Source organism: Archocentrus centrarchus, chromosome 1 (assembly GCF_007364275.1).
Source record: "Archocentrus centrarchus isolate MPI-CPG fArcCen1 chromosome 1, fArcCen1, whole genome shotgun sequence".
Classification (NCBI taxonomy): domain Eukaryota; kingdom Metazoa; phylum Chordata; class Actinopteri; order Cichliformes; family Cichlidae; genus Archocentrus; species Archocentrus centrarchus.
The window spans coordinates 11,344,500-11,368,261 of record NC_044346.1 but is presented as its reverse complement, the minus strand read 5'-3'; the positions used below and the strand labels follow the sequence as shown (position 1 = coordinate 11,368,261).

The 23,762-nt window shown below is 43.7% G+C and overlaps 2 protein-coding genes, 1 long non-coding RNA gene and 3 other non-coding genes across 8 annotated transcripts in view; all 6 read left to right on the top strand.

Moving 5' to 3' along the window:
• LOC115786117 (caskin-1) overlaps nt 1–14,833 on the top strand; it is a 47,809-nt gene extending 32,976 nt beyond the window's left edge. The window contains exons 15-22 of the mRNA XM_030738164.1: nt 1,830–1,897; nt 4,646–4,753; nt 5,273–5,374; nt 5,552–5,690; nt 9,027–9,829; nt 9,900–10,566; nt 10,888–11,509; nt 12,981–14,833. Coding sequence (XP_030594024.1) covers nt 1,830–1,897; nt 4,646–4,753; nt 5,273–5,374; nt 5,552–5,690; nt 9,027–9,829; nt 9,900–10,566; nt 10,888–11,509; nt 12,981–13,077 — 2,606 coding nt within the window. The 3' untranslated portion in view covers nt 13,078–14,833. The remainder of the gene's footprint in view (nt 1–1,829; nt 1,898–4,645; nt 4,754–5,272; nt 5,375–5,551; nt 5,691–9,026; nt 9,830–9,899; nt 10,567–10,887; nt 11,510–12,980) is intronic.
• Nucleotides 3,295–3,366, top strand: trnap-agg (transfer RNA proline (anticodon AGG)). Its single transcript has one exon. It is a non-coding gene; the product is annotated as a tRNA-Pro (tRNA).
• Nucleotides 14,834–17,179: 2,346 nt separating the features above from the next.
• LOC115787168 (uncharacterized) lies at nt 17,180–20,812 on the top strand. The gene is made up of 5 exons (XR_004020483.1): nt 17,180–17,381; nt 19,850–19,972; nt 20,187–20,255; nt 20,458–20,497; nt 20,661–20,812. It is a non-coding gene; the product is annotated as an uncharacterized LOC115787168 (long non-coding RNA).
• Nucleotides 20,011–20,099, top strand: LOC115790434 (small nucleolar RNA SNORD60). Its single transcript, XR_004020789.1, has one exon. It is a non-coding gene; the product is annotated as a small nucleolar RNA SNORD60 (small nucleolar RNA).
• On the top strand, nt 20,293–20,381 carry LOC115790442 (small nucleolar RNA SNORD60). The gene has a single exon (XR_004020790.1). It is a non-coding gene; the product is annotated as a small nucleolar RNA SNORD60 (small nucleolar RNA).
• Nucleotides 20,813–21,663: 851 nt separating the features above from the next.
• On the top strand, nt 21,664–23,744 carry gng13a (guanine nucleotide binding protein (G protein), gamma 13a). 3 transcript variants are annotated; one of them, XM_030732423.1, is made up of 3 exons: nt 21,664–21,861; nt 23,108–23,218; nt 23,314–23,744. In XM_030732423.1, the coding sequence occupies exons 2-3, from the start codon at nt 23,121–23,123 to the stop codon at nt 23,417–23,419; spliced, it is 204 nt and encodes a 67-aa protein (XP_030588283.1). In that variant the 5' UTR covers nt 21,664–21,861; nt 23,108–23,120; the 3' UTR covers nt 23,420–23,744. The 3 variants fall into 3 exon arrangements, with proteins under 3 accessions (XP_030588283.1, XP_030588276.1, XP_030588268.1); XM_030732416.1 differs by having other exon boundaries at nt 21,665–21,861; nt 23,114–23,218; XM_030732408.1 differs by having other exon boundaries at nt 21,673–21,861; nt 23,111–23,218; nt 23,314–23,502.
• The last annotated feature ends 18 nt before the right edge of the window (nt 23,745–23,762 follow it).

Genomic DNA, 23,762 nt, shown 5'->3' with positions numbered 1-23,762 from the left:
CCCTTCCCGACTCTGCTTGGATCAGCTGGTTGTTGTGTTTGTAGTTCCAAACACTTGTGTTGCCAGCGGAGAAGTTGCGGCGCGCCCTCTGGTGGACAAACTATGCAACGTCAACACCCTTCAACACGGGTTCTCTCATCTCTTCTTCACTTTTTCAGTTTTAATTTATCGGCCATTATAAATGGTGGTTAATGTCAGCAAATGGCCAATAATGGTTCAGTTCTATGCCATACTAAGTTGTTTTCATGTTTGTTAAGTTATGTTTAATGTTAAGTTACTCAGGTTGTGTTTCACGAGGTAAGCTACACAACAAACATGGTTGAAACCCTGAGATCATCTCTCTGATCAAAACTGGTCTGTTTCAGGAAGGGAATCAGCTGTAAACAAACAAAATCTGCCAAACCAAATATGCAGAGGTGCCCACGGTGTCGACGTGGAAATAACATCCGTTATGTCGGTTCAGCTTTCATTTTGGAGCTATTTTTCAGTCATGACTAGACGTCAAAAAATTACGTCCACCCGGCATTTATTCAACATCCAGATGTTTGCTGGGCATCTGGATTAGTTCAGTTGCGACACTGTAGGGGCTGATTTGCAGAGTGGCGCTCTACGCGGTGTAAAAAAATAATGACCTGTGAAGTAAAGCTCAGATTCTTTCAATTTAGATTTGTGATGACAAAAGTAAAAAAGGAACGCCTACAAATGTAGATTTTTGATGCTGCTGTTATTTTTGAGTCATTTTGCCTTAATTCCACAGGAGAGGCGAAACAAAACATAATAAGTGGAAATATTGGAGTTGACACCTTGATATAAGTGCAATTAAATAGTAACTGAGGACATGAAAGGTCATTAACATAAGAAACGAGTTCTGTTAATGTATTTGGGTTTAGGGTGCATGGATGAGGAGACAGGCTGCAGAAATCCCAGTGTTTCACTGTGTTCCAGCATGATAAGTAGGATGAACATTTGCGGTTGAGGTTTTAAGTTTGGACTCGCTAATTTTACCTTCAAACCTTTAATGATTCTGTTGGATCAGGACCAGCTTATAAACTTTATTTGTCACAAGCAGTTTACAAATCTAACACTGCATTACAACAGTGCAGCCGGCAGGTGAGCTTTCATGTGGGGCTACAAAGACCGGCGTGTCTATAAAGACAATGTTATGTATTAATATGCACACAAAATAAGTGGTGTAGGCATTTTCACAGTGTCTCAAGCTTCCCACTTAAATTTGGGCACTTTATAGCTGTAGCTGATTTACTAATCTCACTTTAAAAGAAGCACATAAATTAGCATGTTTAATCTGCTGTCATTCTGCTGGTTTAAGTGTTATGTGGGAAGTGTAGTGCTAAAACAGCACTGCAGAGCCAGCCAAGTATGAAGCTGCTATGAAGGACTCCATAGGCAGAGGAAATCTGGCTTGGTTTCATTTCTCCTGTGCTTCTCACCCACATAAGAATGCTTTAGATTACTAAATAATACCATTTCTTGGCTTTGCAGCATTTTAAGAAGCAAACAGTTAGAAGATAAGTTCCTCTTTTAGTGTTTTTAGGTTCCTTTGAAGTGCAGTTAATTTTCTAGAACAGAGATTTAGTGGCATTAGATTTTAAAGGACCACAGTTTCACATGAAGCTGTTAATTTATCAAACAAATAACTAGAGATAACTGTAGCTATCAGAAGGAACTAAGTTACTGTCCAGGCAAGTATTATATAAACAGCCAGTTCTAAAGTGTAATTAACAGATACAGAAAATTGTTCATTCTTGTTGAAAGTCATGTAATTTATTCGTCTCCTTTCTCTCGCCTTTCTTTATCACTTCAACCTTGAGGCTCTTCTAGCAGCACCGTTCATGAACAGCGGTCGTTTGAACGGAAGACCGAAGAGGATGATGGGAAAGTGAGTTTTTGTTTGTCTTCTTTGATTGGTGGATTGAACCATTCTGGGGCCTCCATTTTTCCGTTTGCTTCTGGTTCTTCTCAAGTAGCGGAAAGAACGTCTGTGAGGGTGGGGTTTCAGTAGGCACCGGGTGGTTGTGTTGCACCTGAAAAGATGGCACGCTGAGGATGGGCATGCGAATGTGTCACCATGGAGACAGGCAGAGTAACAGACACATCGAGGAGTCAGTTGTTGTCTTGCCTTCTGTCCCTCCACCACCACCACCCCCCTCCCTCCCCCTCCCTTGCCCTCACACCACACCGAGACACCCACATGCTGTCGCTCTGCTCGAGAACCCGCCAGCAGTGCTGAGCGTTCTGTGAAGCTCGGGGTTGATCGGAACCCGCTGTGCGTTCTAGAGCCACAAAGACGGCGCATTCTAGAAGCAGAAGCAGCTGCGTTCTAGCGTTTCCTCGTTGGCTGATCTCTGTAACATTTACGTCAATAACAAAGTAATGCATGTGTGCCAGTGAGGTCAGGTTATCTCATTTGACCCCTAAAGGTGTATTTAACCCAAATTCACTTAGTAGGATGTACAATCATAAGATCAAGTACTTAGAGTTTTGAGATCTCTACCATTCTGTCACCACTAAGCAGAAATATAAGTATAAATGTATTATACTTAAAATATATTTGTGGCCGTGCTGTGAACAATTTTCTCAGTTTTTACTGAAAACCAAAGCTCAAAATAACAAGTAAAACTGGTGGTCTTTTCTTTTTAGGGTCTGACATCCTGTCTTGTTCTGTGTTTAAAAAAAAAAAAAAAATCAAAACTACTATTTAAAAAAAAAAAATCATACATCTTATATGACAAATATGTCAAATATGAGTACCCAGAGGGCAAAATGAAGCTTTCCTCCACTGCCTGATGGTTATTTTTTTACCAGGTTTATTGGACCAAAATGGAGATAATGTAGCATTCAGTGTTTGCATAACTGCTAGCAAAGCGCGGAGTATGCTACTGCCTGGGAACGCACTTTGTTATACAAGCACAGTGGCCATATCGCACCAATCCCTTCTTCGCCTCAGCAGCTCAGGTTGTCAGTGGTCAGTCATAAATAGAAATAAAACATGGAAATAAGTTTTAAATAGATTTATGTTATATAAAAATATTATTGCTATGAAACTTTTACACCCAGAAAGCTGAATACAGTAATCCTGTATTATTATAATTAAAGCTAGCTAACATTATCTAATTAGCAGTCACCATTGCTTTGACAGTGAAGAATTTCTTGGTGGAAAAACATAAACATGTAGCTGTATTTTGTATGCTTTTCGGTGACAGTTTAAAGCCATCCAGGAGGAACGTGAAACATGAAAAAAAAAAAAAAAAATCACTGAAGTATCCCTCAGGCTGTGGCTCATTGGTCTAGGGGTATGATTCTCACTTAGGGTGTGAGAGGTCCCGGGTTCAAGTCCCGGATGAGCCTTCAACTAGTATGGTCCTGGTGTTGGTCCAAAGCCCAAATAAATGTGGAGGCCTGCTTAAAACCTTTGTTAAATAAAACTAGTATGAGAGAGGAAAAAGCAGGAGTGTGGAGATGAGAGTCTTTAGGGGAGAGAGCTGGCTGATTTGTGACAGAAGCAGCAAGAATGAAAGGGAAGGTTTACAGCTATGATGTATGGTTTGGAGCTGGCAGAGATGAAGGTACTAAGCTTTTTGTTGGTTTCACCTGAAACCCCCTGGTGGTAATGACCCACACCTTTTTTCACACCTTGGCTCATGTGACGATGCACATGATTAATAGTGGGTCAATGACCAGCTCCAAAGGGGAGAACCCCCACTAGGGTTTAAATACCTGGGACTCTCCACCTTTTGGTTTTAGAAATGAAGAAGCCTCTTGGATGAGAGGTGAAACTTCTTCAAAAAATTTAAAGGGGTCCAGTCACCTTTTTTCAAGCTCTTGAGATGTTGAATATGGAGCTGCCAGGCAGGAGGAATAGAGGAAGACCACAGAGGTGGTTCAAGGTTGTAGTGAAGGAGAACATGCAGAGGGTTGGTGTGACAGAGCAGTATGCTGGGGGGTAGGGTGAGATGGAGGAAGATGATCTGCTGCGGCGACCCATAAAGGGGCCAACCACAAGACGAAGAAGTAGATCTTTGGCAGGAACGCTGCTTTTAGTTAATGATATAGGGTTTTTTTTTCTTAAGAGAGGTAATTGAAATATATATGACTTGAAAAAAATTCATAATTGGCATGGTGTATCCAGTATATTGAAACCATGCTTTGCCCTCCAGTGCTCTGCAACAGTCATGTGACTGAAAAGTATGAATAGGAATGATGGTGGGATGTATCTCAACAGCAGAGATCTCAAAACGTAACTGGCTAATTAACACTAGGAGTAAGCAGGCATCTTATATTTGCACTTACTTCTTAATTAGTTATCCAGAATGTGTTATACTGTTTGTGCAAACCCTTGAGGATCACAGGGACTATTGTGTGGAAGTAAAATGTCATTCAGAAACACTCAGCTAATATTATTATTCCTGACACTCCTGAGGTCATTCTACTGCCTGAATGTCTTCCAGAGTAGGTTCCTTTTCTTTGCTGGCTCGGGTTCCGTTTTGGAATTTTTAGATGTTTTTGTGCTGTTTTCTAGAACACTCTTCTCTCCTGTGTTCTAGAGCGGGCCTGCGTTCTGTGCTCTAGAAGAGGCCTGTGGACTCTTCTAGAAGCAGGCAGTAGTGTTCTGTGTTCTGTGTTCTAGAAGCAGGCAGTAGTGGCGTGGCTGGGTGAGTTTCAGCTGCAGTTCTACACCACCCACTTCCTCACCGCGGGATATGATCTAGACACCATTAGCCGCATGACCCCTGAGGTAAGGTCATGACCCCTGACCCCCTCACGCCCCGCCCCTTGTCTGTCAAGGCTCCGCCCAGCACAGCTCTCAAATCAGCTCCCCACTGACCTGGATGATGTCATCATGACCCTCCTGTCTCTGTCACCTGACCCCCCGGTGTGAGTCCTGAGCCTCAACCAGTCACTTCTCATGCTCTGTCTGCTTCATTTACATACCTGTGTTCACACATGGCTGCATGTTCCAGTCTGTGCTGTAAACATTACTCTGTGTTTGTCCTTAAGTGTGGTTTTTAATGTGATTGTGTGTGTGTGTGTATGTGTGTGTGTGTACTGAAGCAGACACGGTGGTTTGATGTAAACATCCCCAAAGGGCAAGCGACACTCATCAGAGATTATCCAAAGCAAAATATTCCTGAAGGCATAGAGCTTGTATAGATGTCAGAGTTGCCTGTAACACTGTTTACATTCGAAGAGAAAAAAAACACCTACAGTAGAAGCGGTCAGCTCATGATGTGACAACGTGTGCTTTGCGTTAAAGGATCTGACGGCCATTGGGGTCATGAAGCCTGGACATCGAAAGAAGTTAATATCAGAGATCAGCAAGCTGCCCTCCACAGACTGGCTGCCCGACCACAAGCCTGTAAGGATCTCAGCCGTTCCATATAAACTAGAATAAGGGGGGAGATGTTACATTTTGCCAGCTGGGGAAACACAGGAATATATGCACGCAGTTCTCTCAGTTGGCGGAGAAGCTCATTTTTCCTAATCACAGCATCGTAACTGTGCCTGTGTCTGTTTGTCCTTGTGGTTTTTTTAGGCTAATCTGGCTGACTGGCTGTCTCACCTGGGCCTCAGTCAGTACTACCAGGTACTTGTGCAGAATGGGTACGAGAACATTGACTTTGTCTCGGACATCAGCCTCGAAGATCTGCGAGAGATTGGCATTACTAAGCTCGGTAAGACACAGCTTCGGTACAGATTTGTTGTTTTTTAGATCATACTGATCTTCATTTAGGGTTCCCTTTAGTCACTGTTAGTATCCTTGTACTGTGTTCTGTCAGACTCTCTGTTGCTTTCATTTAAAAATTGCATAGATTTGAACAGACAGATGGATAAATTGCTTTAAATTGGCTGAAATGTGTTCTAAGCCCATTTCAAGCAGTTCTCGATAATCATATTTAACCACGGGGGATATACAAGCATTTCATTTGAACAAATGTGACAAATACCAACCTGTCACAGAGAGATAGAGGAGATTCATATGAACCAATTACATGATAATAGAGGATCTTCAGCTCGTTAAGTGTATATTGTTTGTATACTGGTGACAGCACTCTGTGTGACTCACTGTAACCAACTGTCAAAACATCTCTGAAATCGGCTTGGCGCTCCTCTCACAGAATGACTCCTAAAATCCAAACTGTAAATCGTATCTACCTGCTTTAAAAGGTGTGACAATCCCAAGAGATCTCTGTGGGGGGGTTTGTGTGTGTGTGTGTGTGTGTGTGTGTGTGTGTGTGTGTGTGTGTGTGTGTGTGTGTGTGTGTGTGTGTGTGTGTTCCTGGTGTTAAAAATGTGGTCGGGGAAGCAAGATTAAAAAAAAAAAAAAAAAAGATTGTTTCTGGTTTTCTCTGGAAATCCTTCATCCAATCCTAATGCAAGTCTGTTGGGCAGTTAGATGGCACTCCGATGCCTACAGATCAACAAGTTTAGATGTGTTGGCTTTGAGGAAGACCTGATTGGAAAGAAGATTAATTTTCCTATGGTTTGGTGTTAAAATGATGGCTGTAAAGCAGGTTGAATAGAAAATTTTCAGAAGACTTTTTCTGCATATTACACTCTGTTAATTAGTCCAGTCTAGCCCTCCCAGTCACTTGAAGGGGGAGAGTTTTTGAGTTTATACACTGATCCAAAAAATAAAGGGAACACTCAAATAACACATCCTAGATCTGAATGAATGAAATATTCTCATTGAATACTTTGTTCTGTACAAAGTTGAATGTGTTGACAACAAAATCACACAAAAATCATCAATGGAAATCAATTTATTAACCAATGGAGGCCTGGATTTGGAGTCTCACACACAAAAGTGGAAAAACACACTACAGGCTGATCCAACTTTGATGTAATGTCCTTAAAACAAGTCAAAATGAGGCTCAGTATTGTGTGTGGCCTCCACGTGCCTGTATGACCTCCCTATAATGCCTGGGCATGGTCCTGATGAGGTGGCGGATGGTCTCCTGAGGGATCTCCTGCCAGACCTGGACTAAAGCATCTGCCAACTCCTGGACAGTCAGGTGCAACGTGACATTGGTGGATGGAGTGAGACATGACGTCCCAGATGTGCTCAATCGGATTCAGGTCTGGAGAATGGGCAGGCCAGTCCATAGCTTCAATGCCTTCATCTTGCAGGAACTGCTGACACACTCCAGCCACGAGGTCTAGCATTGTCCTGCATTAGGAGGAACCCAGGGCCAACCGCACCAGCATATGGTCTCACAAGGGGTCTGAGGATCTCATCTCGGTACCTAATGGCAGTCATGCTACCTCTGGCGAGCACATGGAGGGCTGTGCGGCCCTCCAAAGAAATGCCACCCCAAACCATTACTGACCCACTGCCAAACCGGTCATGCTGAAGGATGTTGCAGGCAGAAGATCGCTCTCCACGGCGTCTCCAGACTCTGTCACGTCTGTCACATGTGCTCAGTGTGAACCTGCTTTCATCTGTGAAGAGCACAGGGCGCCAGTGGCGAATTTGCCAATCCTGGTGTTCTTTGGCAAATGCCAAGCAGCCTGCACAGTGTTGGGCTGTGAGCACAACCCCCATCTGTGGACGTCAGGCCCTCATACCATCCTCATGGAGTCGGTTTCTAACCGTTTGTGCAGACACATGCACATTTGTGGCCTGCTGGAGGTCATTTTGCAGGGCTCTGGCAGTGCTCCTCCTGTTCCTCCTTGCACAAAGGCAGAGGTAACAGTCCTGCTGCTGGGTTGTTGCCCTCCTACGGCCTCCTCCACGTCTCCTGGTGTACTGGCCTGTCTCCTGGTAGCGCCTCCAGCCTCTGGACACTACGCTGACAGACACAGCAAACCTTCTTGCCACAGATTGCATTGATGTGCCATCCTGGATGAGCTGCACTACCTGAACCGTCTCAGTTACCACGAGTGTGAAAGCACCACCAACATTTAGAAGTGACCAAAACATCAGCCAGAAAGCATAGGTACTGAGAAGTGGTCTGTGGTCCCCACCTGCAGAACCACTCCTTTATTGAGTGTGTCTTGCTAATTGCCAATAATTTCCACCTGTTGTCTATTCCATTTGCACAACAGCATGTGAAACTGATTGTCAATCAGTGTTGCTTCCTAAGTGGACAGTTTGATTTCACAGAAGTTTGATTTACTTGGAGTTATACTGTGTTGTTTAAGTGTTCCCTTTATTTTTTGAGCAGTGTATAAAATGCAGTTTTCAAATGGTGATTTATTAAGGGGGAAAAAAAAAAGATTTCCAAGCCTACCAGGCTCTATGTGAAAAAGTAATTGCCCCCTTTGTTAATTCATGAATTAATGTTGATTAAGCACATTCTTTGGAAAGTCAGGTTCAATTTCACTAGCCACACCCAAGCCTGATTACTGCCAGAGCTGCTGAATCAAGAAATTAGGACTTAAATATAACCTGTCTGACAAAGTAAAGAAAGCTAAAAATGCCCAAATAATGAAACAGAAATCACTTAACTAGAATCTAACAAATTGAAGTAGGCTAAAAGATCTCAAAAAACAAAGCATCATGTCACAATCTAAAAAAAAACTCAAGAAGAGATGAGAGACAAATTAAACTAGAAAAAGACATTTCCTAGTGATAATGCAATGATCTGGTGTTTGAACAGTTTCTTTATGATAGCGATAATCTACAATTTTCTTGGCTGATTCTAATTTCCAGTATTTTTCTGACCTGCTGATTCTGACTATAACTATAAGCATGTCTGTGAGAGCAGCTCGTAATCGGTCATACATGAGGCTGAAAAAAGTTGTTCCAAAGCCCTCTAGCAGTCCACCGCCTGGTAACTGTGAATTTATGGGTTAGTTTTAATGAGCATGACTAGAGCAGAATGGGGTTGCCATTAATGATTTGCACTTTTCAAAAAAAATTTAAGTGCATTTTATGATGACTTTTTTAAGACAGGTAGGAAGTACAGAAATGCCCTCTCTTCTAGCTTTGCAATGTAAAAATATCTTATTCTTCTCTCACATTTACTCTTCCTCTGTTCTCCCCCCACACTCCCACCCTCCCTCAGGTCATCAGAAGAAGATAATGTTGGGCGTGAAGCGACTGAAGGAGCTACAGAAAGGAGAAAGTGGGTCTGAGCCTCCTCAGAGCCCCTCTCCACCTCCATCCAGCCCAGGTGGCAGTGCCGCATCAGAACTGCGGAAAGAGGCGAGGAAGCAGAGGGACGGGGTCCCCAGCCCACTGGCCAAACCTCGCCCAGGTCTCACACGTACACAAACCCCTCCCCATACAACGAATCAAACCCCGCCACAAACGCCCCCACACAGTCGGACCCAGCAGGCATCCCCCAGGGCTCGACCGCGACCCTCCACCCAGCAGTTGACAGTAGACTCAGCAGTACCTCTGCTGCGGCTGCCCAGCGAGGAGGAAGAGCGACGGAGAACTCACAGTCTAATTGGCTCAGAATCAGACTCTAGATATGCCACTGTGTGCCGCAGCAGCTCTTCACATACCGCTGCCACTAATGATGTCACTGTTAACCGCAGCCAGTCATCTGTCACTCTCCGTCCCCGTCGGAAAGGTCGGCCCCCGACACCACCTAAACGGTCCTGTTCTTCCATTACCGGTGGTGACGGGGAGGGGGAAGGGCAGGTAGAGGGGCTGCTCGGGCTGCCAACCTATCGAGAGCGGCGAGCCAGTGACTGCGGCAGCCTGGGAGCAGCTTTAAGGGCTCAGGAGTCAGCAGGCTTGGAGAGGTCAGAGGGGGCTTCTGGAAGTGTTCGCAGCCTCGCTGCCATGCTGGAAACAACCATCGTGAGTGGGACCAAAACCCTGCCGAAGAATCTGGGAAGCAGCACCAGCTACCTACAGGTGGGTGTGAGTAACTGTGACAATCAAGTTTTTTGGCTTTATACGTGTCTAACAATGATGTGATCTGCAGGTGAGTCCACCGCTGCTTCGTCGCCAGGCAGGCGCAGGAGGTCTCGGGTCTGAAGATGATGATGTTTTAAGTCGGCGCCGGACCATCAGTGGACCTGAAGGCCTCCCTGGTGATCAGACTGACCAATTACCTCAACAACCAGCCCAACGACGCCCCGAGCCTCGGCCGCGCTCCACCGTGGTCACCTCAGCATCAGAGATCACGGACGGCACAGCGACGCTCCGAAGGAAGCCACGTCCTGTGGCCGCAGATTCCGAAGCTCCTGCATCTGTGGCTACTACTGTCGTTACCATGACTACTAGCTCCGACACCATACGCAGGAGGCCACGCACGACTGAGCACACAGAGCACGCAGAGCATGTCATTCAAAGCAATAACCAATCAGATTCTCCTAGCAGTCAAATAGACAGCAGCCGGAAAATCGAAAGCGAGCCACAGCAGAATGGCGGCGTGGTCCTGAGGCGGAGGCCGGTGTCTGAGGTCTCTGAGAGGACAGAGACCAACAAAGAGAGCTGTGAGTGGATGGAAGCTAGGAAGTCTCTGAAGCCACCAGTTTCACCCAAACCAACCACTGTCACCCTGAGGAAGACGCAACCCGACCTCCCGACCCCGACTCGCAGGGTTCCCATACCTGGGCCTGACACTGCTGAGCTCGCCCAGAGCCCTGGTGAGATACACACACAAGAATGGTCACTGACTTTATCTTCTGTGTCAGAAAATTCAAAATCCTAGACATAGGGCCTTTAAATATTTATTCATTTCTACACATCATTGATTTCTGCCTTTATTTGATTTATAAATACAGGCAGAGAAATGATGAAGGGCATTAAAGCAATATCTATAATGAAATTTGATTAACACTGAACGATTAAAAAAAATTAATAGCATAGTTCTCTTTGATGTTATTTACAATAACCTTCTTCAGAGAAATGGATATCGCATATACGTGAGAAAAATGACTGTATTCTTTGTGATTCTCTCTGAGCAGAGTCGAAGCGCGTCCCTCCCCCCGTTTCCCCGAAACCACGTGGGCCTCCAACAGCACCCAAACCCGGCAAAGCAGTAGTAGCTTCAGCAACCATGAGCCCGAGCCCTGCTGCTACCAGCCCAGCTGCAGCCAGCCCCACCCAGGCCCCCAAACCCTCCTCTCCACTCTCTGCCGCCCCTCTTCCAGCTCCTGACACCCCGTCTGCTCCCTCTCTCTCCCCAGGGCTCCCCCTTACTTCCCCTTCTCCGGCCCAGAGTCCCTCCACTCCCTCACCACATCCTGTCAAACCCCCACGCTCCTCCATCGCTGGTCTCTCCATTGACCTGATGGGTGGACGGGAAGTAGAGGAGGAAGAGGAGAGGAGGAGAGAAGAAGAGGAGAGGAGGAGAGAGCGGGAGCACAAGAGGCACAAAGAGCACGGAGAGGAGGGGAAGAGAGCTGAGGACGGGAATCTGAAGGAGCTGGAGAGGAAGCACTCCAAGGGCGACAAGGTGGAGAGTCAAGTAGGGGAAGGAGAGCCGGAGGAGGAGGTTCAGCATCGCTTGGAGGAGACCAGCGCCTCTTTGGCTGCAGCTCTGGAGGCTGTAGAGCATCAGATCAAAGAGGAAGATACACAAAATGAGTGAGTACTAGAAGTAGATCTCATTTTTCCAGTGAAAGTAGATTTATAGTCATCAGGACTGGATTTTGGCAACCAAACTGATGACAAAGGGAGTTGATCATAAATAACTTTGCGCACTATAGGGCTGCGACTTGAGAGTGCTTATTACAGTCTTCAGTGTAATGGAAGCACTAGTGCCACACAGATAGCATTTAGTTAAAGCACTCCCAAGGCTCGTGTTGACACGATGCACTGAAATAATTCAGAAATATGTTTACACACCTACCTGGTTTGACCATAGACAGTATAAACATTTGCATACATTGTATAAACAGACATTTTTTTCCATAGACCATAGTCTTTTTACTAAGCTGGAGTCACCCCCCGGTCCATCTTTTATACATGGTCTGTGGGTTTGAGGTCTGGTTTGATCTCCTGGGAAAAGAAAGAGTCCTGTAGTCAGCCAAATTAGTTTTAGTTTAATAATGTCAACTCATTCTCAGTCGATCAATTCGGTGGAGTGGATGAATTTAAAAGTGTGAAACTAGCCGTGGTTTGCGTGTATGTTTGGGTATGTTTGTCACACACGCAAACGAACAATGAACCTGCATTTCCTGTGGCTGCTTTACAACAAAAGCCACACTGTGTTTTGCCCGTAGTGATTTTAATGTGAAGCGGCAGCCGTGGTAAATATTCACAGCTCTGTGATTCATTGTAAGAAAAGTGAACAGTAAGCAGTGAGGCTGTCAAAAATAAGACCAAAAACTGCAGTGGATTTACACGCTGTGAATCCCTTTAACTCAGGGAGGCATTGTGAATCCAAGAATGGCCGACTGCACTACTACCAATAAGGACAGAGCAACAACGCTCGCAGCTGGCTGCTGGATATAATGGAGTGTTGAACATGGGAGTGTTACAGGCTGAAAGTCCAAATGATTCCTCTGTTTAACACATGAACCTTGGACAGTGAATGAGGTCAGGACTCTCACATGTAGCACACAACAGGAAATAATCTGCTTCACACACATTCGCACCAGTGGAAATGCCCCATGTGGTTTATGTGAGGGTGTGTGCAAGAAGCAGCACTAATAAATGCCGCAGACAATTTGCACAACGACATACTCCAAGATCACAGGGACTTGTTAGCCCTCTGAGGTAACCACACCCTAACCTTGTATGTCAGTTCTCTGATTGACAAAATTTGGGAAAACAATTTATTAAAAACAAAAGAAAAAAAAATCTCATTTTCTGATTGTCCTGGATTAGAGGTTAGGGTCGTCACCAATGACAGCATGGACCTAATAATGTCTGATCCAACTGTGTTAGAGTCTCACATGTACCTCTGAGCAATACCCAAAAACGTTGATGGCTGACTTGCATGTGTGTGTGTAGAAAACACTCTTCACTTTCCATCTCTAATCTACTGCTGCGACTCTGCTGTGTGTGCCTCGGCACTAATTGAACCCTTCTTTCATTTTTGTGCAACTTCCAGCTCTCTTTCCAGTAAAAAAGCAACAGTCTCCATCTTGGATGACATCGGCAGCATGTTTGACGACTTGGCAGACCAACTGGATGCGATGCTGGACTGATCTGCTGCCCACATCTCATTTCCTACAAGCCCTTTCCCTTGCCCCCCATCATGTGTAGGTGTAAGAAGAAAACTCTCCCAAGGCTCAGTGCTGGCGCGGAGAGCGCGTGTTCATGCGTGTGCCCCTCGTGCGTGAGCGCTTCTCGTGTAGCCTTGTACAGTACTGACGAGGGGGGGAGCGGGGAGGGGAGTCCTCTTTGTCTGGTGCAGTAGCTCTAGTACGCCTCCTGGTGCAAGGAGGCCGCTCCCACACAACCTCTGACCTCTGCAGCTCAGCATGTCGCCGCCGCCCGGCCCCAGAAGGCTGTGTGGACCGAGAAGCACAATCATTTTCCTCATCCTTTTATCTCTACAGACTCTGCTTTGAACCGACATGCTGACTCAGTCAGACAGGGAGACAGCAGATAAGCATATTGCTTGCAAAATAAGCACATTAACCGTCTGACAGGGAGATAGATAGATAGATAGCTAGATAGACCGATAGATAGACAAGATAGATACTGATGAGACATCTGAGAAAATTTATAAAAGCACATGAAGAGAGAGGCGGGCCGCTTTCTGAGCCCATCTCACTCCCGCAATGTCAAAAGGATGCATTTTTCCAGTCACTTGTAGCCTCTGTTTCTCTTCTGTTTGAGTGGAGGATTGTGGTTAGCCAGACTTCCTGACTTCCTGTATGTCGTCTCTGTTCATGTTGTTGTTGTTGCTGTTGCTGTTGCCGTTGCTGTTATTGTTGCCGTTGTGTGTAGTCCCTGCTGATGCTCACGTCAGTGTCCTCCCTCTCGTACAGTAGTTATTGTAATGATCAGAAAGATGATATAGATGTGTGTCCATGAATTTTGAGACACTCACACACACACACACACAATACATCTTGCTGGTGGCTAACTCCATTTGTGGAGGTTTGCTTGCAAACAAATCTGCGCACACACACACACACATACATATATATATATAGATATACAAGCACACTCATGCGATATATCCCTTTGTCCTGCTGCAGTGAACAGTGTTTATAAAAGATGAACCTATATTTCAATGCTTTATATAGTACATCCAGTATACAGACATACATAGAGTTTATAGTATACCTGGGTATTTGAGCTGTTATGGCTCCCTCTAGTGTTGGTTAGTGAAATTGCCTCTAATCTTCCCACCTTGCATCACGTCTAGCCGCCCCTCCTTTGAAAAATCTCCCTCTGTGTCTGTTTTGTTAACTCTGCATCTCTCTGTGCCTTGGTAGTGTTCTTCATATATTCAGTTTTTTTTTTGTTTTGTTTTTTTTTTTTGTTCTACACTTTAACATATTTATTTATTTATGGTTCCTTACAAACCCTTTTGTGTCTGTGATGTTAAAATAGCTTCTATATATGATCCATAAAATTAGTCAGCTTGTCTAACCCATTAAAAAGCCTCGTACCGGCCCATGTAAGCCCCCCCGTAAGCTGTAATAAGTTGGCTCCGCTCCTCTTTGAATCCCTGGTTTTTAGTGGCCCTCCCCTCCCGTGTAAGCCAGACAGTGGATCAACTACCAGTGTTCATCCCCCCAAATGAAGAGTCCACTTGTATTTTTATGCTCTTTGAAAACAAAGATATATTTGAGAGACAAATTGATCTATGTGAATACTATTAATAATAACAATAATGATAATGGCTGTAGGCCCTGAGGTGAGCTTATGGTTGAGTTCTGGATGTGTTGTGACGGCTGTTGTGCCATGGTGGTTGGGTTTAGGTTGTGTTTCTGCTGTGACGATGCATTCCTGTACAGCTGTGATCAGAATAAATGTAAAAAAAAAAAAAAAATTAAATAAGACGTGACTCTTTTACAGTCGTTCTTTCACATTTCACCTTCCTCAAAAAAAAAAAAAAAAATGGCCATGCAATTTTGATTACACCCGAGTCACTTCATCCACACGCAACTACAGAACACGTCACTAGAAAATCCTCCATTTTTCCTGCGCTGACAGCAGTGGTGGCCAAAGTACTGACATTCTGTACTTAAGTAGAAGTACAAGTACTTGTGTTCAAAACTACTCTGGTAAAAGTTGAAGTACTGGTTCAACTTCTGTACGCAAGTAAAAGTAAAAAAAAAAAGTACAGGCTCTGAAATCTACTCAAAGTAAGAAAGTAAAAGTAGCTCCTTGGAGGACGTTTCTACCTCTTAATTACATTTTTCTCCATCTGAGTGAAGTTATCTCATTCTTTGCTCTCCCTTAAAATACAGCAGCTGTTCTTTTAGCTAGCAGACACACTGCGTGACAAACTGCAGACACTTTTTTTTGTCCTTTACGTTTTCAGTCATTTATTTTCCTCACCGTTCCGGTGTGCAGCCTCTATGTAAAGCGCAACTTCCTCTGGCTCTTTCCGGTCTCCGAGCGAGCGTTGCAGGAGCCTCTCCCTCTACCGTGTGGGGTGTCTGTTTCCTCCCACTCACCCTGTTGTCCCGACTTCCAAGAAAAAAAACGCTCACAATCAAAAACCGGCTCCCGCACTGACTGCAAACGTTTCTCAGAGGCATTAAACCTAAAGTAACGAGCTTGTTTTGAAAATGTAAGAAGTAGAAAGTACAGATACTTGTGTAAAAATGTAGTGAGTAAAAGTAAAAAGTTGTCAGCAAAATAAATACTCAAGTAAAGTACCTGAAAAATCTACTTAAGTACAGTACAAATACTTCGTTACTGTCCGCCACTGGCTGACATCCTCTGCTCCACGGGGAGAAACATCACTACGCCAGTTTGTCTCAGTTCAGCCCCAAAAGCTTTTGTCATCTCATTTTTAGACCGGATGCTTTGAATTTTCAGGCAAAACAATGTCATAAATTTAAAAATAAAACAAAAACACGATTTATTACCCACCCAACACTGCCATGTAGACTAATGTACAGAGAAGGCAGAGATAAATTATAACTGAACAGCTGATGGGTATTTTGACTATTCCTTCTCATGTGATGCAGAAATAAAGTGCTTTGGAAAGAAACTTATTACAGTAAGTGGGGATTTCACTGGGGACACAGGGGTCGTTACCCCCCATTAGAAATGTCATTGATAGTTTGCCTACTAATATTAAAGAAATGTCAGACTTGGTAACATAACTGAGATGTTCCATCCTTGTTTGACACGTTTGAATGCCGAAATTTCTCAACATGAGAAGCCTTTCTGAAACACATCAGACCGAATAAAATCCAGGGGTCAGTAAATGACAGTAAATGCATTTATCAGCGATATCAACGATCAGAACTTTAAATAAATGCATGCAAAAACCCCAAAACACAACATAACTTGCAGTGGAAGAAAACATGAAGTGCCTGGTGGAGGACCCACAGACCCCTCCTGCATAATTTCCCTGCCAGGGCTAAAAACTAAATCTACACCTACAATAATTGGACGTTTCATTAGGTACACCTTTGCTAGTACAGTGCTGGACCCACTTTTGCCTTCAGAACTGCCTCAATTCTTCGTGGAACAGATTCAACAAGGTGCTGGAAGCTTCCTCAGAGATTCTGGTCCATTTTGACAATATCCCAAAGATGCTGCAGATTTGTCAGCTGTATATTCATGAAATGTCCACATCCCAAAGGTGCTCTATTGGATTGGGATCTGGCGACTGTGGAGGCCATTTGAGTGCAGTGAACTCAATGTTCAAGACACTAGTTTGAGATGACTTGAGCTTTGTGACTGGTGTGTTATCACTACAAGTTCATTGGTTGATCGGGTACAATCTACCACAGAAGAAGACACGGCGCGGTTATAAGATACACCAGTCACAAAGATGGGTGCACTGTGATGATAAAAGGATGGACATGGTCAACAACAACACTCGGGTAAGCTGTGGTATTTAACCAATATAAAACAGATCGTTCTCTGACCATCAGGAACTACAAGTCCCATGATGCTTTGGCCATTGCGCTTCTGCAGTATGCCGACAACGTTAACTTTGTTTCTACTTAGTTTTACTTCAGTTTAAAATGACTCGTTGTTCTCACACCCGCATATTAATGAAGACCCAATAAACCTAATCTGGGATAAAAAATGAGCTAAAGGCTCCGCTTCGCAGAAGTATTAGCGCTAGCTCTGTTGCTAACGCGATAGCCCGGAAATGATCAGCTATAAGGGGAGGAACTTTAACTAAGGGGGTATGTGAGTCACTTCAGGCGCTGCTGCGGGTCTTTTCCACTCAGCCTAGGAAGGGAGTAAGACCTGTGAGGGCTTTAGTCTTTAAACAGCGCGGCATGGCAGCAAAAAAGACCGAAACGCTCGGGTCTACTCCACTGAGTGTTTCCGAGGACGGCGGTCCGGAGTGAACCGGGTGAGTACCGGTCGGCATGATAAAGAGCATGTGCGTCCAAAAGTGGAGCTGGCGTGGCGCAAACGTGCTCTTATTTTTTTTCCTTTTATTTTTAAGTGCATTCATAAGTTTACCAGGGACTGTGTAATCTTTAGCCTAAATTTCTCCTACATTTGTGTTTCCTTTAAATTACTTGATTATAAAGGTAGAGTCACCAGTTTCACGTGTTGAATAAATCAGTAGTTGCTCTGTTGTACAGCAAATATTTTAAGCAGTTGTACTAAGTAAATGTTTCCTAATTCAATCACTCACTCATTAATAATTTCAATAATCCTTTTTTAAAAACTTTGTGCAAACAGTCTGTACTAAAGAGGCGCACTCGTGAAATTTTAGTGCCCATAAAAAATAACCAGTTACGCTTGTTTAGGCCAACAAACAAGCTAATCCTGCTAACGATTTGGTTTGTGATTATGAAACACTCAGCTGTGTGCATTTATGCTGATTACATGTCATAGTCTGTATATAAAAGATGTGCCCCAAAGGTTACAAAAATCGAGAGATGCAAGACCAGCCGAGGTGACACTAAAGCGTAGCTTTCCAGCAGATGTCACTTTGGACGTGTGGCGCTGTTTGTGAGGGCAAGCCCACGAGTTTCAGTCAAATGTGCTCCATGCTCGGGGCAGTTTTTTTTTTTTTTTTTTTTTTTTTTTTTTTTTTTAAATTAAAAAAAAAAAAAAAAAAAAAAAAAAAAGCTAAGATACCAAGAACGTTTGGCTCAGGGCTGGGCGATATGGACCAAAAATTTTTATTTATTTATTTATATATATATATATATATATATATATATATATATATATATATATAATTTTTTTTTTTTTTCCCTGAATGGCGATATACGATATATATCTATTTTTTTCTTCCCAAAAGGTATAAACAAAAATGCACTTCTGAGTCAAAGCTACATGTCCCAAATGTTACACATGTACTTTTATTAACATTCAGCTGCAGATGTACATGAGAAATTGCTCAAAAATCAACTATTGGCATATTTAAATGACAATCCTGCTCAAATAATTTAATGCTTTTTTTTTTTTCCTCCATATCAAAAGACTCTCACAGCTGTGCTGTAAAAGGCTGACTTATTCTTTATAAAGCCAGTCTGCAGTGAAGTAGACTTCACCAAAGTTCTTCTTCCTGTGTGTACTCTGTACATCTAGTACTCTGTGCAAATAAAACATGTAAACAGACTGAACAAAATTCCATCCTTCAGTCAGCAGGATTCTAGCTAGCTCAGTAAATCCATACACATATCGCTGACGTATGGGCAAGCCGCTCAATGCGGCATTTACGTATCCACTGGCTGCATTACGAGCACACAAATAGACCCAATTCTGCTTTTTAGGTCACGTGACTTGCAGTTCAAACAGCCAGGTATTCTTGGGGGTCCAGACGATGCCAATGCACACGAACGGATGCAGTACGAAGGCTGTATGTACACACAACATAGTGACAGCGGAGAATTTCAGGTTTCCAAAAAGTCATAAACATCACCAGAAAAAGTCGCTAAATTTGTTGCTAGTCGCTTTTTGAGGAAAGAAATTGCTAGGGGGGGTCTGAAAAGCCGCTAAATCTAGTTACAAATTTGCTAAGTTGGCAACACTGCCATGCTGTCGCTTCCTGCATGATTTATGGGTGAAGCGGTGAGGGAGAGAGGCGGGGCAGTGTGAAGCTGGGCAGAGACAAATTGGGTGAAGAGAAAGGTGAACTGGTGGATATAGTCTATGGTGGTAATGCAACATAGACTATATCGATATAAATGATATTGTCTCATATTTTGTATGAAAATATATCTATTTCTTAAAAACTCAATATATCGCCCAGCCTTAATTTGGCTCAAGGCATCGTGAAGGTCTGTTTATGCTTCGTGGTTGAAGTTCATGTTGTTTCATCAGTCTGAGCAGCACAGCTGCATAAACTGTTATTAACTCCATTTCAACTTTACCACAAGCATCTTTTTCTGCAGCATGTTCTGTTAATATATTTAAGAAAGCATACATGCTGTTATATAAATTGAAAGGCCAGTGTAAGCAAATAAATGGGCTTCATTAATGTGAAGATGGTGGATTATGTCTGACAGCAGAACCCACACACTGATTTTGATAAAACAGGAAAAAACACACTAATTATTTAACATGTTTGAACATTAGTTTGAAAACTGTAATGACACAAGTCCAAAAGTCTATGTAATTACTCTTAGAACTTGGTTAAAGGGTTTGCATGAGGATTGCATTTCTGTGTTAAAATATATTAAATAAAGCTCAGTCTGTCATAGTCTTTACAAAAGTGCCTCAGTCTGTTTTTAGTACACCAAAGTTCACATTTGCAAGTCATTTGAGGCTCCAGTAATCAATTTTCAAAGCACGTGAAGTGCCCTTCACTTGTGATTAAGATCGTCATGTTTGTGTCTAATTGCTTTTTGCCTTTCACAGTGGGGTTGGGTGACAGTGAAGAGGCCGAAGAATGGACAGTGCTGTGCTTAGCGGACTGAAGGCTGGCTGAATTCAGCCAGAGGACAGTGTGATCAACCGGAGATCAAAACAGGAAAACAGCTGGTGAGTCGTCTTTCTTTCGAGACACGTGAACCGGTCCCAGCCAGTGATGACAAACTAAACAAACTTTTCTGACACCTACTATGACAGCTGGACTCCAGCTCCTGATTCTAGCTTTTTTCTGAGGCTGTTATTTGTGTTGCAGTTAAAACCTCAAATTGTCACGTTCCCTTGGTTTTTATTAAAAAAAAAAAAAAAAAAACCTTTGCTTTTCCAGGTGGGGTTGCGGAGTCTAGAAGTGTTTCACATGGCCCCAAGAGAGGTTTTCATACTGGTCTGAGATCAGGTGAGTCTATATATGATGCTGGTAGATGCACATTTCTAGCCTGTGATGACAAACTAAATAAACTTTTCTGACACCTACTATGAGAGCTGAGCTCCAGCTCCTGATTCTAGCTTTTTTCTGAGGCTCCTGGAGTAGTCCTGTAATACCATATGATGCTACAAGTGTCTTTATGTGATAATAACCAAACTCCTCTTGTTTACAGCCTGATGTGGGCCGGCAGATGGTCATCTAGTTTCTTTATGGTAAGTATTTGTTCATATATGTTGCATGAGATACAGCCAGTGACGATAAACTCTGAACACCTCTCATATGAGAGCTTACAGCTCCTGATTCCAGGTTTTCTCTGAGGTGAGCATTTTTTTCTTCCTCGCGTCACTCACATGAATCTGTACTCGTCTCTTTCAGGTGCCCCAGCAGGCTGTATTCAAATATTGACACTAGATGGGAAGTTGCTGCCCACAACCTTCGCAGAACAAACCAGAGCTAGATCGTTTTATGGATGTCTTGAGTTGTCAATTAAACCCCCCCCATATTTGCTGAATAAAAGGTTAACTCTTGTTTTCTGAATGTTCTGTGTGTTATTGTGCAGTGGAACTCTGTGAGGGTTTGAGTACTCTTTGAAACAACCATTATGTGACTGATTTTTACAGGCAAAAAAAAAAAAAAAAAGGAACTTGAAGGAAATTTAATGGCACATTTGGCTGAAAATCTCCATTATATGCAACAACTTTTCAGGGACTTTTGACCTCATTTCATTTGTTCCTTAAATTGCCATAAGTGAAATTCATCTGTTTTCTAATGTTTAATTAAGAATTAAGATAGTGTTTATTTGTCACATGCACAGTTATACACAGTACAATGCACAGTGAAATGTATTATATGTGGGAGGGTGTAACGTGTCCACTGGGTGCCTGCTGTTCAGGTTCAATGATGAACCCAAGACCGCATCTGATGCATCTATTGGTGTGATAAAGGTTGAAATACACAGAATAGGCTTTGACTAGCCATGGAAGCAGTGAGGAAAAGGAAAACTTGGATTTATCTTTAGATTAGGGGTCAGGCTTTACTCTTTAGAGGTTCTCTAAAGTCTGTAGTCCACAGCAGATTCAGCTGGGACATGTTGTGTTGAGGGTGAATAATACAAGTGCTGTTGTGGTACTATTTCATCTACCGGCGACCTTGGAGGAGAAACCGACACCGCCTCCATCATATGAATAGAAAATGACCTCCCAGCATGTTTTCCCTTCGGAGCGGCGACTCATTTGCGTTTTTTCTCCCTCTGCTGAGCCTCAGTGCGTGCCCGGATTTCCATACAGGTGCGTCTGCTCCAGCTCTCGTTTGACTGTCAAAGCAGGCGGTGTGTCCCCGCCCTCCCCTCCGCCCCCGCAGACATGCAGCTTTACCGGGGAGGAGCGCAGAGGAGTGCCTGTACGCTGCGGAGAGCCGACACACGCACACAGCCTCCTCCCCCACTAACTCCGCACTCGTTTACCGGTGAAACGCCACCGACTCCCGGCTCTGAACGGTCCTCGTCACCGCTGAACCCCGGTCTGCACCCGGCAGCGCACGCACTCGACCAGCGGTCCTCACCCCGGTAGGCCTGACGGTAAGAGCGGCTGTTTGCGCGCTGGTTTCGTTGTTCTCTCGCTATCACGACACATCTGCTCCTAAGCTGATGCTTTCATGTTGAGGTAAACAGGAGCACCTATTCTGTTTATTCTCCTTCCTTTGTGAAGGAGTGTATAACCTGCTGTAAAATAAGAGGAAATAGTGATGAGACACATCACTGTTTTGTGATGTGACTGCAACACGCTTATAATTAAATGATGAGGCCTTTTCATGGACCGGTCGGCTGGTGGAGACAGCAGGATGGATGCTGGTGGAGGAAACAGGGACCGGGCGGCCGACCTACTTAGAGCCATTAAAAAGATGAAGAGCAGCAGGAGGAGGGAGACAGCTTCCGATAGAGAGGGCTCAAATGATCCACGATTGAACTCTCAGCTGTGTCTTCCTTCTGTAATGTGGCCTGGGGCAGGGTGGGGCAGAATTTACAAGAAACTAAATGAGACAGAAAACAGGGCTTGTGTACTTAAGAGATATCCTGAGGCGTCTTAAGAATGAGACCAAAAAGTGTTTACCCACATAATTTAAATGACGCAAATTGAATGCTTTTTTTTTTTGCTGCTCTGCTTTTTAAGAGAGCAATTCTTAATGAATCTAGCTTTCCTGCAGATATAAGGATGAACATTTTACATATGAAACATTTGCCTTAGTATAACAGCATTCAGATAATATTGATAGAGCTAACATCATAAGGAAAGCACACTTTTAATGCTGAATTATATTTTTCCACCTCATTAATTGACATGAGCCCCTTTACTCTTGTTACTTCAGATTATTTTACTGCTCAGTGTCTCTGAAGCTTGTTCCTCCATTATGAAGAATATGGACACTGCAGTTTGCTCCAAGTTAATCCCACTCACTTAAGGAAAGTGTATTAATCCACTGCTGAAAATAGTCCCCAACCAGAGTACGATTTATTCCTAGAGTAATGTTTGCAAAAAAAAAAAGAAAACTTTCACCTCTCTTAGGAACAACACTGGTTCCTGCTCTGTGTAAAGCTTTCACAGGCACTGAATTATGACTCAGAGCGAGCAGAGGTTACGTGATGGGTGGTGAGGTGAAAACAAAAAATATTCCTGAGCTGGAACAGGATAATTTGGCTGCTTTTACTTGTTTAGCACTCTAAAGATGGTCCAGTTGCCAAAACAAAAAAACAAGCTTTAGTCATCTGTGTAGTAGGGTTGTGTTTTCAGTATCTGATGCGTGTGTGTGTGTGTGTGTGTACACAGCAGCAGCATCATCATGGAGGAGTTAGACGTCCCACAGATGAGGAGAGAAGTGGAAAGCCTTCAGTATCAGCTGGCAATCAACAGAGAGAAATCTTCCATCACCGTCACTGAGTGAGTCGTCCACACACACACACACACACACACACACACTCTGTTAGGTACAGCACGAGGATCGAAGCTGACTGTTTGTGCGTCTTTTTTCGTAGGTTGGTGAAATGGATTGAAGGATGTGTTTGCGAAGATCCGTTTCTGAACCCAGAGCTGATGAGAGCCAACCCCTGGGTGGAGAAGGGCAAATGTGTGATCCTTTAGCGGTCACACACACACACACACACACACACACACACACACACACACACACACACACACACACACACACACACACACACACACACACACAATCACGGATGCATACAAACTAAAGAACGACGCACTGCACTAATTCACATGCTCACTCACACACATCATCAGTGCTATTACCATGTTTCTTTATTCTGAATGCTGTTACTTTCTGTGGAGACTACTGAATGTGTGAGTGTGCAGCACCGAGTAGCTTTCTAGAGGTTTGTTTTGATGACAGCACCTTTTTATTGGCTCTTTACACTGTCGATCCAAATAAAGACTGTTTTGAATTTAACATGAGGATCACTGATTT